The sequence below is a fragment of the Lepidochelys kempii genome, chromosome 4, assembly GCF_965140285.1.
Source record: "Lepidochelys kempii isolate rLepKem1 chromosome 4, rLepKem1.hap1, whole genome shotgun sequence".
Classification (NCBI taxonomy): domain Eukaryota; kingdom Metazoa; phylum Chordata; order Testudines; family Cheloniidae; genus Lepidochelys; species Lepidochelys kempii.
In genome coordinates, this window is record NC_136383.1 from 140092700 (window position 1) to 140111398 (window position 18699).

An 18699-nucleotide genomic window follows, 5' to 3' on the forward strand; every position below is an offset into this window, starting at 1 on the left:
ATTTGAAGACTCGTACCCCTGCCCCTAACCCTTCCTGTCCAAGGCTCGCGGCCCCGTTAGCTCCAGACAGGGAGGGGTCCGGGCTGCTATGGCTGCAGAGATTCCATTCATTGAGGGCTGACCTCGGAGCGTGGGGTTACTGCTCATTCCCTCCCTCCAGCCGGCTGGTAGTTCACCCAGCAGCTCCCCTCGTCAGGGACCATGAGCAACCCAGCCATCTCCCACCCTGCCACCTTCTTCCCTCTGGCCACAAGCTGGACCCCGCTGGCTCTCTCGCTGGGTAATTACTAAGGAACTTTTTCAAATCAGTAGGGTTCTGACTGGGCTTGGTGGCACCCCAAATATGACAGAGAACTTTGCTCACAATTATTGAGCCGAGCAGTTGAAAAGTGCTAACGGGGGTCATTTAAGTAGGGCCTAGTAATTTGAGCAAAGGTGCCTGGCTTCTAATCCTGGTCCCGGCTGGTTGAAGACCCCGACTTGGCCAGACGGTGGCTTTTGTGTATCCATAGATAATACAGAATACTGTTGGTGAAGGAGGCCATGTTGATAGTCTCTATGTCCTCTTTCGATCCCCAGGACAGGCCATGATAAGGCAAGATTCCCCCATGCTGCCCTGTCCTAACACATCCAGTTCATTCCATCTTTGGCCTGTTCTGCTGAGACTACCAGCCAGGTGCCCAATTAGTGCCAGATTTGTGATGGGGGCATCTGTCCTGACCAAAACCCAAGGAGGAGTCTCTGACTGATTTGGGACATGGGCCACTGAACAGCTGTCAGGCAGCCCTGGCTTTTGGCCTTCTTCCAACCTGGGCCAGAATTGAACCATTCCCTGTTCCCAATTGTAACAAACATATGCTCCTTGTCATCACTGTCAGGGCCCTTTTTGACCTATCCCCACCCACCCGTCATCTCTCCTTCGCTTTCGAGCTGTCGAGGCTTGCCTCCGACCGGCCCATGGTGCCAGCCTCCATCACCTACTTGTTAAATTCTTAAACATGCCCCTTTCTGTGTTCTCCCTGGCTGCCCCTCATGCTTGGGAGGAACTCCCCATCAACTTCCACAAAGCTACCTCAAATCCCCCTTCCAAACTCTCCTTTGCCGTGAGGCCCACAAAACAGTTAAGCTGGCCAATATTGTCCCATAGTTTCCTCACACTCCCCTGTTGTCTCTTGTCATATATATAGATTGTAAGTTCTTTGGGGCAGGGACTAGAGGTCAAGTGTGGAGGTGACATGCAGGGTCACGTGCCCCCCCCCCATTTCTGCCAGGGTTTGCCAGCTGGGCTGTGCAGCAGCTCCTGGATCTGGCGAGGTGCAAGCCGCAGCCATGGGAAGAGGCAGCAGCAAACAGCTGGGAGCTGCAGGAAAGGGCCACTGAGGGCAAGGGGGGGGGCCTGTTTGGGGGGGCATGACTCAAGCTGTTCAGGGGAGGTGAATCTTTAAATTGTGCTTCCCCCTTCCCCCCTGCCCTCCCACTATCAGCAGGTAGCAGTTGTGTTTGGCAGGGATTGTCTTTTGTTCCGTATTTGTACAGTACCTAGCACAGTGGGATCCTGGTCCAAGCCTAGTAATACCGTGGTAATATGAATAACTAATCATAATAGAGAACCTCTGTACCCTATTACCAACCAATCCCACCTTGAGCCTCTGGCTGGGTTTTCTAGCCACTCCCACCAGGCGTTCAGAGGAAGTCTTCGCTATTATAAATGGTGCCTGTCACCTTTAAGAGGTGGGACATTAAATCTGATCTGGTTCCTCATTGCAGGAAATGGGAGGGAGGTGATCCTGGAGTGGCCAATCAGAAAACCCCCACCAGCCTCTTGCTGACCCCAGAGGGCGCCTTTCACAGTTTCGGATACACAGCAAGGGATTATTACCACGATCTCGATCCGGAGGAAGCCCGGGATTGGCTCTACTTTGAGAAGTTTAAGATGAAGATTCACAGCACGAGTGTAAGTTAACCCTTTCTGTCCAGTCACCCTGAACACAGGGGAGGGGCTGGGGGCCAATGAGATGGGGTGGGGTGGGCTAACTCACTTTCACTTTAAAAAATATTCCCGTATTAAAGAAAAAATGTATGTATTGCAGTAATATTGTCAATATTTTTCCTTTTTTCCCAGTGTGAAATTTCACAGATTTGTTTCAAATTAAATTTCACAAATTTGCTGTCCTTCTGGGGGGCTGTGAATTTGCAGAGTTGTTTAGCAAATTCTGTAACCAATTTATTATGCAAAGGGCAGGGAAGGGTGATTTAAATAACCCCCTAAGGCTAAGGTTGGTTGAAAAACAAGGGGGCGAGGAGAGGGAGTGTTTTCAAACTTCTCAGTTGGCTGTAATTTTTTTCATTAAAATTCAAAATGTCAAAATTCAGTAACAAATTCACCCAGCTCTCTAGATTGTATAATAATAATAATAATAATTAATAAAAAATTATGGGGAAGTGGAGAATTCAACAAAATGTCATGATTTTTTGGTCCAACTTTCATAATTGAACAAATGTTGACTGATTCCAGTGGGGGCTGTTGACAGGAGTATGTGCCCCACTTCCCTCTACTGGGTGGGAGCAGAACTGATCAAGTCTATGTCATAGACCCTCTGTAGCTCTCGGATCCCCCTTTAGCTAAAGTACTAGGGACCTGTGGGTTTTGGAGCAGGAGGAGCTAGGTTCTAGCCCCCACAACTGTCGATTTATCACTCTGCAGGGGAGGGCAGATCTCAACCTGCTATTTCCCATGATGCCGAATTCGAACACTTCTGAGTGCAGTGATGTGGCATCACGGAACTTTTTTGCACCAACTCCCGTAGCACGTCCAATGGGTGGAGCTCCCTCCCTCCTCATTCCTGCCTGCACTCCCCAGCCTTTCCCCCCACCCTCACCTCCACATCGGGAGGTAATTCCATGTAGCTCTTCCCCCTCATCCTTGCAGAGGAAGGACCAGTGGGTTGGGCACCTCGGCACCTTCCAGGTAATGGCTGTTTGGTTTCCTCTCTGCTGATTGGGTGGGTTCGCCATTCCACCTGCTCCAGCTCCGAGCGGACGAAGAAGGTAGCCGCATGGCCGAACACTGCGCTCGATCCTGCTCTTGCTGAGGTCAATTGGGAGGCCTAAGTGACTGCCCCCGCAGAGGATGAGAACTTCTAGCAACAGCTCATGGGCTCACAGCACCCAGCTCCTTGTCAGCACTCCAGGTGCTGGATTTGGCACAGTCCCTCTGTCACCGTTCAGGGCAACTGCACCTGCATTTCTCCTCTGTTGCCTCAATAAGGCGTCGGGCCCCCCAGCCATCACCTCTCTTGGGCGGAGACCCGCATCTCTCTCCCTCCTGCCTGGGGTATTTCCAGGCTGCACAGTTCCCTGCCTCCACTGTGCTGTTCTCACACGCCTAACCAGGCCAGCATCTGCACTTCGCTATCTCTCCACAGGCTACAGACCGTGACATTGCCCACAGCTAGATGTTACCACCCAGCTCTTTCTGAGCAAGCACATTGATTCTGACGGTAAAAGCGTCACGGAGAAACCATACGAAACACAATAAAAGCCCTGATGCACATGCGAATAAGCTTCCTACAGCAAGCACTGTTGCAGGAATCAGCCCTTCAGGCCCCACCAAGGGGTTTTTCTGTGGGTACAAGTTCATAACAGCCTCCATCCACAACAAGCAGCCCCATGCATAGGTTAGTCTTTCCTTTATCCAGCCTGGGCCATTGTTCTTCAGAGTCAGGGAACAGATAATCCATAAACATTAGTCCCTTCCTCAGCTTCAAAAGGCTGGGGTTTGCATAACAGGGGCAGGGAGGAATTTGCATTCACACCGTGCCCCCCGATGTTTTCCAGGAAATGCGCTTCACGTACATTGTCCCAGAAGACCATTCATGTCTGCTCAATGGTTCAGTACAGCCCTTTGATCGCCCAGGCCCACAGTAACACAGATCCTTCACATTTAATGCAATGGCCTCCGAGGATACTTCACTTCATTCAATAATGTTTTTCAAGGACATTGCTGGAAATTTCCACATCTGTCACACCCTCCACTGGAGAAACCAGTGCACTCCTCCCTGCTCTGTGCCGGGCATGCTCCGAGGGGCAGGCCAGGGCTCAGGCCGTGACCATCTCGGGCTGTTTGTCTTGCTTTGCTAGGACCTCACCATGAAAACCGAATTAGAAGCCGTGAACGGGAAGAAGGTCCAGGCGCTGGAGGTGTTTGCACACGCCCTTCGCTTCTTCAAGCAGCACGCCGTGCAGGTAGTCCAGCTCCCCGGGGTGGGGCGGGGGAAGGCCTGGGAGTCAGCTGCAAATACTGGGGAATTTCCCAGTGGAATCCCTGCCAGTTGGGGATAAACCCCAGCAGAGCTGGCATGGGCCAGGGAAACCACCCTCCTGTGGATTTGGCTGCAAGCACTGAGGGGGTGGCAGGACTTTGTCCTGGGACTAGCTAGCTCAGAAGGGGGTCTGGTTTTCCCTCTGTTGTGTGAACTTAGTGTGGGTGAAAGGCGCCAGCTCACAGAGGAGATACAACAGAGGCAATGTCAGGGCAAGCATCCTGTACCCAACACAGCCTTTACCCTGAGCTCCAGAACTCAGCAGGGAGTTCTTTCCATGACCCATTCATTCCATTAGCCTCCCTGTCTGACTAGGAATGCTGCTGTCCGGGGCCAATAACTCACCTGTCTCTCAATAATGCATCCATCCAGTGGCACAATGGCATCCGGGGGGTATTCCTTCCTGACCCGCCCATAGGCCATTATTGTATGCCCTGAAGCATGGGGTTTGGCTATCAGTTTCTGCTTCTTTTACAACAGGAGCTCAAGGACCAGTGTCCATCTTTGCAAGAGAAAGAGGCCATCCGCTGGGTGATTACAGTGCCTGCCATCTGGAAACAGCCAGCCAAGCAGTTCATGAGGGAAGCAGCATACAAGGTCAGGTGTCTCGTGTTGGTTCCCTTCTTGGCTTTGTGGGGTTTTCCAAGGATTTGTAGGATCATTGTAGCCAGAGATTTATTAGGTCCCATCTTTCCCGTCCCCCACTCCTGGGCCAGGGCAGGTGTTACTTTGCAATGTCCAATCTCCTCTAACCTGTCTGGGTATTTTTAAAGTTTATGTTCTCCAGAGTGCTGTTCGCGTTGGTTTTGAATGACCCAAGTGGCAGGGGACTAAAGCCATAAGTAGTGTACAGTCCATTCTCCAAGCCTTTGTCCAACCCAGCTCAAATTAATGGAGTTACTCCTTTACTTGAAGAAGGAGCGGCTGGTGCTTGTAGTGCTGAAGATTCGGGGGTCAAACCCTCCTGATGGCCCACGAGGGGGCAGGTTGCAAAAGTAGCACCTGGAGTGGAACTTGAATGCCTGCTCTCAGATGCTTGGGACGAGCTGCGTCTCATGCTAGCAGAGTAGAGTCTTTGATGCCTCTAGCATCTAGGGGATAACAGTCTACTATAGCTGCCAGCTAGGGGAGTTACTGCTTTACCTCAAGCAGTGGTGTTCATGCTTTTAGTGGTGTAGCCCCCGAGTTCAACAGTCGCTGTCGAGCCAGGCAGGATTGTTACCCTTGCCCTGTCCACACGCTTGTAGGCTATTACCATATTCCCCCCATTAGTCATCACTCAGCCCAGCGAGACAGTTACCATCTGTCCTTCTCCGCCAATCCTTGGTAGCGTTTGTCACTTCTTTCTGAACCCCCGTGTCTCTAGAGCTGCCCAGGACTGATGGCCGTAACCCAGCTGTGACTACATGCCCTCATACCGGCTGGGGGATGGACTGCATGCCCTAATTCAGTCTGTGTTCTCCATACCCCTGGAGTGCTGATCCTGAGCCAGCTGTAGGGACAGGCGGACAGGGTGGTTGCCTTGGGCGCCACTTGTCAGAGGTGCCACATTGCTCAGCTGGGTTGTTGGTTTTATTCTCATCTGCTTGGGGGCACCAAAAACATTTTCTCCCGTGGGCAGCAAAACACCTAGGGCTGGCCCTGGACTGATCCAGGAGTGCTTTTCAGGGACCCCGCCTGCTGGTGAACACATGGGCGTTTCTGCTGGAACTGGGCGAAAACACCATGCCCTGGGCGTCCCTAACCTCTGCTTGCCAGAAGCTGGGAGTGGACGACAGGAGATGGATCACTCGATAATTGCGCTGTTCTGTTCATTCCCTCTTACGCTCTTGCCACTGACCATTGTCGGAAGACAGGATACTGGGCTAGATGGACCTTTGGTCTGACCCAGTGTAGCCGTTCTTATGTTATGTAAAACTAGAACAGGCATCCCATTAACCCAGTGGCTCTCAAACTTTGGTGCTGGTGACTCCTTTCACATAGCAAGCCTCTGAGTGCGACCCCCCTTATAAATTTAAAAACATATTTTAATATATTTAACACCATTATAAATGCTGGAGGCAAAGGTGGGTTTGGGGTGGAGGCTGACAGCTGGCGACCCCCCATGTAATAACCTTGCAACCCGCTGAGGGGTCCCGACCCCCAGTTTGAGAACCCTTGCATTAACCGCTCCCCTCCCAGCAATTGATCCCTCATTGAGAACCCGTCATTGAGTAAATCAGATCCGATAGTTTGGTTCTGCTGGCTCTTTGGTCACCTCACAGGCTGATCTATAGGCTCTCCTCAGGGCTCATGCAGCCACTTCTGGGGTGGAACGTAGCAACGCACTGCAGTGCTGCACGACAGTTTAGTCCAGTGGATGAAGGACGCTGGTCGAAACTGTCGGAGTAATCTAGGGAGGCAGAATGGGCTAGGGCCAGGGACTAACAACCCTGTTTTGTTGGTCTCTTTAAGGACCTCCAGTGACCAAGACTTTGATTCCCCGGCTCTTCCAAAAGAGAGCCCAGGGTCCTCTAGCATGGTGCTGGAACATTCGTTTGGTACTGACCCGCAAAGCCAGGGCTAGCACTTCCCAGGGCCATTCCAGCACATCCTTGTGCGTTTCCTTCCCCCGCAGGAGATAATGTCCTTTCAGGGGCTTGTGGAGGATTTGATTCTGGGGCCCACCGAGCTGCTTGTGGTGTGCTCCAAGCTGCTGCTTCAGCTGACCACGTCTTGGCTCCCGGCGAGCAGATGAGAACATGGGTCTGTGTGGGGGCCAGAACAGTCCCCTCCCCGGCAGATCGGTTCTGCCCCCCCCCGCCCCGCTGTATTGTTTCACAGCCACATCAACAGAGGACGTGAAGGGTGGAGGGGAGATATGCTCGCAGAGAGAGCAAGGGGGGAAGGGGAGGGGAAAGGAGGGGGAGCTGCGGGAAGGAGAGGGCGACAGACCGCAGGTGATTAGGGGTTGGGCGTCTCTCGGGTTTATTAGCTGGCTCCAGCAGGGTATAATTGAGGCTGGATAAAGCAGCGTTGGACTCCGCCAGGCTGGCATCCAGGATGCAGCGGGGTCAGGAGGAACGACGCCTGCTCTCAGAGAGGAGCCGGGGCCACGGCAGTGGTTTGCCTGGCTTGGCAGCTCTGGGCTCCTCTTTGTCCCACACGGGGAAGGGCAGGAACACAGACCTGACTGCTGGGTACAGTGTCTGACAGGAGTCAGACCCCAGGATCAGCCCCACGGCACTGCCCCTGCTGCTCGTCATGGGATCCTCCCCACGACAATCCCTAGCAGCCCATCCCTGGGGCCTGCCCCACGGCTCTCCCCCCACCGCTCATCATGGCCCACAGCACCTCCCCAGCAACCCATCCGTGGGGCCAGCCCCACAGCACTCCTCCAGCGGCTGGTCATGGGACCTGCTCCATGGCACTGCCCCTACTGCTCGTCATGGGACCTGCCCCATGGCAAAATCCTAGCAGCCCATCCCTGACCCACGGCTCTCGTCATGGGACCTGGCCCACAGCACCTCCCTAGCAGCCCATCCCTGGGACTTGCCCCATGGCACTCCTCCAGCGGCTGGTCACGGGGCCTGCCCCACGGCAATCCCTAGCAGCCCATCAAAGGGGCCTGCCCCATGACACTCCCCCAGTGGCCGGTCATGGGACCTGTCCCACAGCCATCCCCACAGCACTCCCCTACCAGCCCATCCTTGGGGCCTGTCCCACAGCACTCCCCCAGCAGCTGGTCATGGGACCTGCCCCACAGCAATCCCCCAGCAGTCCATCCAAGGGGCCTGCCCCACGGCAATCCCCCAGCAGTCCATCCAAGGGGCGTGCCTAACAGCACTTCCCAGCAGCTGGTCACAGGCCCACCCCGCTCTTCCCCCAGCAGCCTGTCCACAGGGCCGGTCGCGTGGCAACCCCCCCCAGCCATTCCTGTAGCCCAGAATCCTGTCTCCTCAAGCAGCCAGTGGCTGGGGCTTCAAAAGAAGGTGCAAAACCCCACAGTGCAATGAGTGCTGTAGCCCCTGTACCCCGGGCCAGCCTGGGATGAGCCTGGGACCTTCAGCACTGAAGGGCTAGATAGGGCTAGAAGGGGTATAAAGCTTCCGGCTTCAGGGCTTCAGCCTGTGTCTAGGTATTAGGAGTTAGAATGAGACCCTCCTGGGGGCAGATTTCCCCACATCTCCCTGCTGTGGGGTTCTTGCCCCTTCCTCCGAAGCAGCTAGTGCTGCCCATAGGAGACAGGGAACTGGGCTAGATGGATCCTGGACTGATCTAGTCGAGTGATTTCCATGTTCTTTACAGCATGGGCCTCTACTGTTTGAGGTAAAGGGGTAACTCCATTAGCTGGTAGCAGCAGTGGGCTCTTATCCTCTTTGGCAGACCAGCTACTAGAGGGGAACATTTAACACACACGCTTAAACGGTGGGCTACACAATACTGTCCCGTGGGGAAGGTAACTCGTGGCTGTAGCTGCATCCATGAGGATTGGTAGGCCTTGGCTTGTTGTATTCTGAATAGCACCATTCTAGATGCAGATCTTATTCCTGTCAGTGGCTAATCCTTGTTTTTAGAAAATGTACCACCTTATTTGCTTTGCCCTCGAGCCTGTCCTGCAGCAGTGAGTTCCGCAGGTCAGTGATAGGATCTGAAACCCACAGTGAGATGGGAGACATTAGCTGCCCTGGGGCCCACAGGGGCAGGGAGGGAAAGGGGCACAACCCTGGGAAAGCAGGAGGGTTCTTTGATTCACAGCCTGAGTCCAGAAGCCTTCAGATCAGCTCAGTGATTCACCACCTGAGAGCACATGCTGATGCCGCAAGGCGGGGCCCTGCGGGGAGCATACACCCATGGATCCCCAGTGGGTCAGATAACCAAGCCAATCATCTCTGCCATCACACTGAGCTGGCAGCGTGACCTCCTTATGCAGCCTCTTTCCCTTTGCCTATCCTTGTAACCGCCTTTGTCCCTTGCCTTCCTACGCTCCACAGGCCGGCTTGGTTCCCCCTGCAAACCCAGAGCAGCTGTTGATCGCGCTGGAGCCGGAAGCAGCCTCCATCTATTGCAGGAAACTCCGCCTCAATCAGCTGATTGACTTGAGCTGCAAACCTCTAGCCAATGGCCTCGCACCAGAGCTCTCCATCGACTCCAGCTTCAGGCAGGGTAAGCGACTGCTGTACTATGGACACCTTGTCTGGGGATCTGGGGACAGCTGAGCCGTGGGGTGGGCCACAAGCGGAATTAGCTCGCTGGCCCCAGCCCGATCCCGACAGACTGTGTGTCTGCGTTGTACAATTCAGCACAACTGGCCATCTCTGCTCAAGAAAGTCCCCCGGGGGGAGACTAGCAGGGTGCTGCAGGTCCCGGCAGAGGGTGATGGCCAAATTGTGGGGGCTGCTCAGCATTGGCAGGGGCTGGTTCGGGACTCCTGGGCAGAACCAGTCTCTCTTTCTCAGAAAACATCCCTAGGCTTTCCCAGCCTGCAACTCTCCACTTAATATAGCCCCCTCAGCATCACCAGCCGTGCCGCTCTGTTCATCTCTTCTCTCAGTCCCGGCTCCCTGCTGCTTCTACGCTAGGACCAGTTGCAGATTGCCAAAACAAAACCCTTTCCCCATTCAAATCCTTGCTGAAGATTTCCTTCTACCACCAGGGAAGCCCTGGGTTCCCGCCACCCTGGGCTTTCCCAAGGCACTCCTCTTCTCTGTGCTCATCTGTTAGACTGCCAGCTCTTTCCACTGTCTCATTCTGTGGCTTGTGCAATGCCAGATACATCATAAATGATCTGGGGAAAGGGGTAAACAGTGAGGTGGCAAAATTTGCGGATGATACAAAACTACTCAAGATAGTTACATCCCAGGCAGACTGCGAAGAGCTACAAAAGGATCTCTCAAAACTGGGTGACTGGGCAACAAAATGGCAGATGAAATTCAATGTTGATAAATGCAAAGTAATGCACATTGGAAAGCATAATCCCTACTGTACCTATAAAAAAATGGGGTCTAAATTAGCTGTTACTACTCAAGAAAGAAATCTTGGAGTCATTGACTTCAGTTCTCTGAAAAAATCCACTCAATGTGCAGCGGCAGTCAAGAAATAGAACACAATGTTGGGAATCATTAAGAAAGGGATAGATAATAGGACAGAAAATATCATCTTGCCTCTATATAAATCCATGGTACACCCACACCTTGAATACTGCATGCAGATCTGGTCGTCCCATCTCAAAAAAGATATATTGGAATTGGAAAACGTTCAGAAATCGACAACAAAAATTATTAGGGATATGGAACGGCTTCTGTATGAGGAGAGATTAATAAGACTGGGACTTTTCACCTTGGAAAAGAGACAACTAAGGGGAGATATGACTAAGGTCTATAAAGTCATGAATGGTGTGGAGAAAGTAAATAAGGAAGTGTTATTTACTTCTTCTCATAACACAAGAACTAGGGATCACCAAATGAAATTAATAGGCATCAGGTTTAAAACAAACAAAAGGAAGTGTTTCTTCACACAACACACAGTCAACCTGTGGAACTCTTTGCCAGAGGATGTTGTGAAGGCCAAGTCTATAACAGGGTTAAAAAGAACTAGATAAGTTCATGGAGGATAGGTCCATCAACGGCTATTAACCAGGATGGGCAGGGATAGTGTCCCTCGCCTCTTGTTTGCCAGAAGCTGGGAATGAGCGACATGGAAAGGATCACTTGATGATTACCTGTTATGTTCATTCCCTCTGAGGCACCTGGCATTGGCCACTGTTGGAAGACAGGAGACTAGGCTAGATGGATGTTTGGTCTGACCCAGTCTGGCTGTTCTCATCATACCACATGATGATGATGAAATTCTTTCCATTCTAACAGTAACCCAGGAAGAGTTTGAACAGCGGCTACTAAAGTTAGATATTTTTAAATCAGCTGGTCCAAATAACTTGCAACCAAGAATTTTAAAAGAATTGGCCAAGGAGTTTGCTGGTCAGTTAATGCTGATTTTCAACAAGTCTTGAAACACTGGGGAATTTCCAAGGAACTGTAAGAAAGCTAATGTTGTGCCAGTATTTAAAAAGGGTGAACAGGACAACGCAGATATTTATAGGCCTGTCAGCCCGACATCAATTCCAGCCAAAAGGACAGAAGGGGTCATAAGGGACTTGATTAATAAAGAGTTAAAGGAGGGTAATGTAATTAATGTCAGTCAATATGGGTTTATGGAAAATAGATCCTGTCAGACTAACTTGATGTCTTTTTGACGAGATTACCAGTTTGGTTGATACAGGTAACAGTGTTGGTGTAATAGACTTAGACCTTGTAAGATGTTTGACTTGGTACCACAGGACATTTTGATTAAGAGACTAGAATGATACAAAATCAACCTGCCATACATTATTTGGCTTAAAAACTGCCTAATTGATAGGTCTCAATGTGTAACTGTAAATAGGGAATCGTCATCGATTGGGTGTGTTTCTAGTGGGGTTGGTTCTTGTCCCTGCACTATTTAACAGTTTTATCAATGACCTGGAAGAAAACATAAAATCATCGCTGATAAAGTTTGCAGATGATATAATGTTGGGGATGTGGTAACTAATGAATAGGTCAGGTCAGTGATACAGAGAGATCTGGTTTAGGTTTGCAAATTGGGAGCAAGGAAACAGTATGCGTTTTAATATGGCCATGTGTAAAGTCATAGATGTAGGGAAACGAGAAGGAAGGCCATACTTACAGGATTGGGGGATGTATCCTAGGAAGCTGTGACTCTGAAAAAAATGGGGGGGGTCATGCTGAATAATCAGCTGAACATGAGCTCCCAGCATGATGCTCTGGCTGAAAGGGCTCCTGCAATCATTTGATGCATAAAGAGAGAATAGTGAGTAGGAGCAGAGAAGTTATTTGACCTCTGTATTTGCCACTGGTGTGACTGCGGCTGGAATCCTGGGTCCAGGTCTGGTGCCCACAATTCAGGAAGGCTGTTGATAACTTGGAAAGGGCTCAAAGAAGAGCCACGAGAGTGATTGACAGATTGGAAAACCTGCCTTACAGTGAGAAACAAACCGGTTACGTTTAGCAGAAAGAAGGTTAAGGGGTGATTTGATCACAGTCTATAGGTACCTATAGGGAAACAGAAATTTGATGTGGAGGGCTCTTCAAAATAGCAGAGAAAGGTCTAACAAGACCCAATGGCTAGAAGTTGGAGCTAGACCAATTCAGACTGGAAATAAGGTACATATTTTTAACAGTGCGGGTAATTAACCATTGGAACAGCTCACCGGGGGTTGTGACAGATTCTCCATCACTGACAATTTTAAAATCAACATTGGATGATTTTCTGAAAGATCTGTTGCAGTTCAAACAGGCATTAATTCAGGGCCTGTGTTAGACAGGAGAGCAGACGAGATGATCACAATGGACCCGTCTGGTTTTGTTCTCTATAATCTATGAACTGCCAGCTCCAGACAAATCAGAAGTGATGCTAATTCTGGATGTTACACCCGACAGTGCATGGGACCTGCTGGAGATAGAATCCCCACCCCCTCGACTGACTCTGAGCTCTGGTAATGGGAGATGTGTCATTATTTTCACTGGTTTTAGCACCCAGAGACTCCAACCGAGATCAAGACCCAGGTGTGCTAGGTGCTGTACAGACACAGAGGTAGGCTCACTCCCGACCCTGAAAAGTCAAAGGCCAGACACAGCAACAGAGTGTAACCAACACATGGGGGAAGGGGGATCATGGAGGTCCTGATAAGAAGGTTATGTGGAGCTCAACAGGCCAGACCTGGCCTCAGTTCAGTCAGATATTTTAGCACATGTGTAGCTATAAACATGTGTAGTCCCTGTGAAATCAAAGGGGCCGCTCGTGCTGAAGTACCATTCGGAATCGGGACCTGGGTAGGCAATGTGGTGGCCAGGAATCATTTGTGTGTGTGTGAGAGAGAGAGAGAGTGTGTGTGATATAAGAACATAAGAGCGGCCGTATTGGCTCAGACCAAAGGTCCATCCAGCCCAGTATCCTGTGTTCCAACAGTGGCCACTGCCAGGTGCCCCAGGGGGAGCGAACAGAGCAGAGCAATGATTGAGTGATCCATTCCCTGTCGCCCATTCCCAGCGTCTGTCTACGTCTATACGGCTGGGGTATTCGTGTGTGTGCGTGTATGTAACACGTCCGAGTTGTACGTGGCCAGGTGTAGATATGGGGGCGGTGAGTGTATGCGTTATATTGGGTCCCCGCAACGTTCATGTCTGAACCCTCTCTCGCCGGTGGCCCCCCAGCCTCGCCCCCCCGCCTGCCTGAGTCCTTACTGTGTCCCAGCAGATGGGGGCCGGAGGCGTTAGGTCACAGGGTCTGGGGAGGAGCAGGTGCTGGAGGTGGCCTATTGACAGGGCAGGGACGATAAGAGCGGGTACGCCGGGCAGGGCAGAGCCATGAAGGGCCCTGAGGGGGCAGATGCGAAGCTCCAAAGGTGGGGGTGGGGCAAGAAGAGGTTAGGAGCTCTGCAGAACCCCTATTCCCATGGCATGATGGGCCTGATCCTGAATGGCGCTGAGCGCCCACACTGGCTGCGGCTGCTGAGGATCAGACCCGTGGTTCACAAACCACGTCCCCGTGTCTGTTTCCCGTCAAGCTCCATGTTGCTCTTAAGGCTTCTGCCCTTTCTCGTCTCCGTCCTGCTAGCCCCAGAGACCCTCCCTCCATCATCAGGCCTCATCGCCCTGGCACCAGCGGGACAGTCACTGGCGAAACAATGAGGCCCGTGCGTGTGTGTGCGTCTGTGTGGGCGTGTGCGCATGTGTGTGTGCACACGCATGCGTGCACGTGTGTGTGAGTGCGTGCACGTGTGTGCACATGCGGGTGTGGGTGTGCATGGGTGGGTGTGAGTGCATGCTGGTGCGCGCGCGCGTGTTTGTGTGTGTGTGTGTGAATGCACATGTGTGTGTGGGTGGGTGTGAATGCACATGTGTGTGTGTGTGAATGCACGTGTGTGTGTGGGTGTGGGTGTGTGAATGCACATGTGTGTGTGTGTGGGTGTGTGAATGCACGTGTGTGTGTGGGGGGTGGGTGTGAATGCACATGTGTGTGTGTGTAGGTGTGGGTGTGTTTGAAAGGCAAAAGCTTTCAGAGCCCCCTGTGGCTGCAAGGAAAGTGTCTCTCCAAAGCAGCAAGTGGCCCCTCTGGGAAATTAGCCACGGAACCAGCCCTGTTTCCTGAGCTCACTGAGGCCAGGTCAGAGGGTTCCCGTATCAAAACAAAAAATAATCCGAATAATGTCAGTGTGAGAGGGGGAAGGCAGCCCCATCTGGTCTGCATTATGGGTACTTGGCTGGCGCTCGGCTGCTCTGCTTACAGAAATCCCACAGCTCAGTTCCTTTCTGACTGTCTGGGCTGATTTCAGGGCTCTTATTTGGGAATGACCCCCTCCCACCCCTTCACTTGGGACTTCATTTAGGTTACGCTGTCTGGTTCGGATTCCTGGACGTCCTTTGCTGTTTCCTGGATGTTCAAAGTCAGATCCACGATCCTGAACTCCAAGCAAGCTGGAGTGCGCCTGGCCTTTCAGGTCCAGCTGGCCAGATCCAATCAGTGTAAATCCCCAGTCGCTCCATCACGTCGCTATCCCAGAGATGAGCCTGGGTCAGGTTTAGCATTAGAGAGACGCACACTGAAGTCAGCAGGGTGAGTCTGGATTTACACTAGAGTTACGGAGATCAGAATCTGGCTCCAACCCCGTGGCAGTCAGTGCGTGATTCTGGATTTACCCCAAGATAACTGGAAACCGAATCCAGCCCTGGTTCCTCTGCAGTTCTGTGTAGCTGAGAACAGAATCTAGTCTGTCCTGTACCCAGCAGCTCTGCCAGGCTCCTTCTCATCTGTAGCAGGAGTTCGTAGTAATGTCCCTCTCTCGCAGGTGAGCTCAGAGCACGTTAGAATATTGCTCTGCTTGTCTGCCCAGCCTCACTGGGGCGGGATGGTCACGTGGTGGAGGTACTGGCCTGCGACTTGGGAGACCTTGAGACTTGGGAGAGTTGAGTCTTGGCTCTGCCCCAAACTCCCTGTATGACCTTGGGCAAGTCACTTAATCTCTCTGGGCCTCAGGTTCCTTGTCTGTAAAATGGGGATCATGGTACCGCCCTCCTTTGAGATCTACCGATGAATAGCGCTAGATAAGAGCCGGGCTGTGGTGTTAGCTGTAAAATGGGAACAATAATTCTTACCTACTGTTGTAATGCCTGTGAGATGCTATAGTCATGGTGGCCAGCTAAACAGCTAGAATTGTCCTCCTTCTACCAATGGGGAAACAGAGGCACAGAACAGTGGTGCGACCTGCCCAAGGCCACACAGCTGGCCGGTTTTGTGTCTTAACCACAAGATTTCCCCTCTTGTTGTACAATCTCCAGCTCATCTATTCGTCCAACTTCTGCCTTCCTTCTGTTTGGTTCATTTCCTCCGAAGAGCCTCTGACTGGCTGTTTGACAAACTGCATTACAGAAGCAAATATCCTGCCTTGCTTTAATATCTCCAGACACCTGGTCGGCTTTGGGCAGACAATAGATGTTTTCCTAGTCAAGATCTGAGTAATTAAAGTCTCCCATGGTCATAACCCTCTTTTCTTACAGGTCTCTCATCTGTAAAAACATCTCTTGCTCTCCTTCCAATCTGCCCCGGGTGTCCCCAAATCCCCCCCTTACTTTCCTGGCCTTAAATTTCCAGTTTAAACTGTCTCTGTCTCAGCTAAGCCTTTGGTTTCCCTGTGCTTGCTTGTGTTTGTCCCTCTCCCTCTTGTCCCTTGGCTTTCATTTTGCCCGTCCTCTTGTTAAACTTAGAGCCGCTGAGCTTTCAACCTGTTTTTCAGGCGCAGTCACACCACAAGACATTAGAGCAAATCCTGAACTGTCTAGGAGTGTCAGAGTAGACACCATGGCCACTGAGAACTTCCTCACAATACCAGGGGCAGAACCCAGGTTCCTTGCTTTAAAAGCCCTGGTTAAAGCTACTTGAGCTAAAGGAGAATCTCCACTAAGTATAGAAGATCTGACACACAGCTAAGCAGCTCTGGTTCTCTCCAGCAGAGGGCGGTGCTGCTTAAACACAGCTCATTGCCCTAGTTTCCACTGCAGGCTCTGTAATATTTACCTCCTGAGAAAGTACCCTAGCTTAGGGTGACCAGGTAGCGAGTGTGAAAAACCAGAACACTTTTTTTTTTCCCCGGGGCGGAGGGGGGCGTATAGTTGCATATATAAGACAACGCCCCTAATATCAGGATGTCTGGTATCCCTACCCTAGCTGTACCCCAGCGGTAGAATCATTGCCCAGGACATTGTGGACAAAGCAGGCGCAAATGGTGAATACAAGGCGAGAGCTTTAACAGGTGTAGATCCGTCTTGCACCACTGAAGCTGATTTACACTAGCTGAGCATCTGGCCTCTAGACTGTACGATCTTGGAGGCAGGGACCTGTCTGTGCTCAGTGTACGGTGCTCAGCATGCTGCTGGGAGGCAATGGCGTTCATACCGGAATAATAATAATTAATGAATAGCAGTAAATGTACCGCAGAGAGCTGTGGGCTCAGTCCGACCCCATAGGCCTGTTTCTTCCCCATGATCCATGTCTGCGTTTTACAGAGCGAGAGGTTTTGTGGGACGGGAGCGTTTAGCGACGTGCCTGTTGTTTGTTGTTACATCCTTGGGCAAAAGCTGATGAGCTAACAGGGAAAAGCACATCCCAGTGGGCCGAAAATAGACCCCTGGACAGGCAGCCCCACCCTCTCCACACATCTCCCCGCCCTTCCTGGCTTCGCTGACCAAACACATCTTGGCCAGCCCTGCTTTTTATCTGGCATCTTTGTGTTTCCTCCCTGCCCCAGCGTAATGAGAGCTTCGGGGGCAGGGGGGCGAAACTCCACCCCAAAGTTACAATCAACCCAGGAACAACATGGGAGCCACAGCGCCATCCTGTCCACTCCTCTCCCGGGGGGTGGGGAAGGAGGTGAGGTCAGTGCAGACCAGACGGGAGTTACAAGCCAGCAGTGGCTCAGCTGCTGGTCTTGTCAGATCTACAGCTGAGCAGCACGAAGCTATTTATTGCTTGGCTGGGAGGAAATGCGGGGGGCTGGTAACTAGGGGGGCCATATCCCTCTGTCAGTTTTGAGCAAGTCAGTACCTCACCAAGAGGCTAGGGGGTGCTCCGCTCTCTGAGTGGGTATTGAAGCAAGGCCCCAGTGTGGCGCGTGGGGCTCTGTGCTGCTCAGTCATTCAGAAGAGAAGCTCTGGTTGCCCTGTGATCATCGATGGGGCAGTAACTCCCGTGTCCTGGCCAAACTCCAGCTCAGGGAGTTGCACTGTGAATCCCATCCCGCCCTGCCAGTATTCTCCTTCCTCGTATTGTTGCTGTGCGCTGCGGAACAGCAGCCGAGCCCCACCCCAGAGGTGACTGCATTGTGGGGGTGAAGTGATCCCTGGGCACCCTTTGGGTGCAATGGCTGCTAAGTGCTTTGGAACAATGGGGGCGGACGTATCACACACACACTGTTACAAACAAAGATGCTGCCCTGCGTCTCCCAGCGGCTCGGCCCATGGTTCACTAGCAGAGACATCCACACCAAGGCCAGCTGCTGCCAACCCACTGCGGGGTGGAGCCCTGCCCCGCCCAGCTGCGCTGCTCCTGGAGGGTTCTGCGGTGGGCTGGCTGAGCTGGCCGAGAGCCGTCTCCCACTCGTCTCCCACTCCAGCTTGACAGGCCAGGAACTCGGGCCCCTGATGCGTGGGCAGCAGCCTTGTCACCGTGGCCTGACAGATCACGCTGTAGCGTCTCCGAGTTCTGGGTGACGCCTGCACAGGGCAGCTTTGATTTCGCTCTCCCAAGAAAACACAATGGGTAATTTGGTGCAGGTTTTTATCTGGCAATTTCGGGGTGATTTTAAGGCCATAAAAATGAAAGATGATTAGCATCGATTGAGGCAGACACGATGCAGGCAAGATATAGGGAAACCTCCCCCGCACAGCTCTGCTGATGCCCCTCAATCCCAGCCCTCCAGCCCCCCGTTATTCCAGTCCTGGGCTTCCCACATACAGCAGAGCTGAGGCCCCCCTTTCTCAGCCCAGGCCCCCCATTATTCTAGTCTTAGGGTCCCCACACACAGCACCATCAATGCTCCTCAATCCCAACCCACCGCTCCCCCATCAGTCCACTCCTGAGGTTCCCCCCTCAATCTCGACTCAGCCGTTCTGCTAGCTAAGCCCTGGGTTCGCCCCCAGTTCGGCCGTGCCCTGCAGCACTGCTTGCTCTTCTGGTCTGACTCCCCGAACTCCACTGAGAGGTGGTTTGAATGACCATCAAGGTCAGACCTCCACACAGCCTGTCCGGCTCACAGCCACCCCCCGTGGCCCTCTCACACCCGATCCCT

General features: G+C 52.3%; 1 protein-coding gene across 3 annotated transcripts in view; it reads left to right on the forward strand.

Moving 5' to 3' along the window:
• Window positions 1–18699, forward strand: part of HSPA12B (heat shock protein family A (Hsp70) member 12B) — a 63971-nt gene that overhangs the window by 23482 nt on the left and 21790 nt on the right. For all 3 annotated transcript variants that reach the window (XM_073343064.2, XM_073343066.2, XM_073343065.2), the window contains 4 exons: window positions 1768–1954; window positions 4141–4245; window positions 4803–4919; window positions 9296–9467. In XM_073343064.2, the coding sequence (XP_073199165.1) occupies window positions 1768–1954; window positions 4141–4245; window positions 4803–4919; window positions 9296–9467 (581 nt within the window). The remainder of the gene's footprint in view (window positions 1–1767; window positions 1955–4140; window positions 4246–4802; window positions 4920–9295; window positions 9468–18699) is intronic.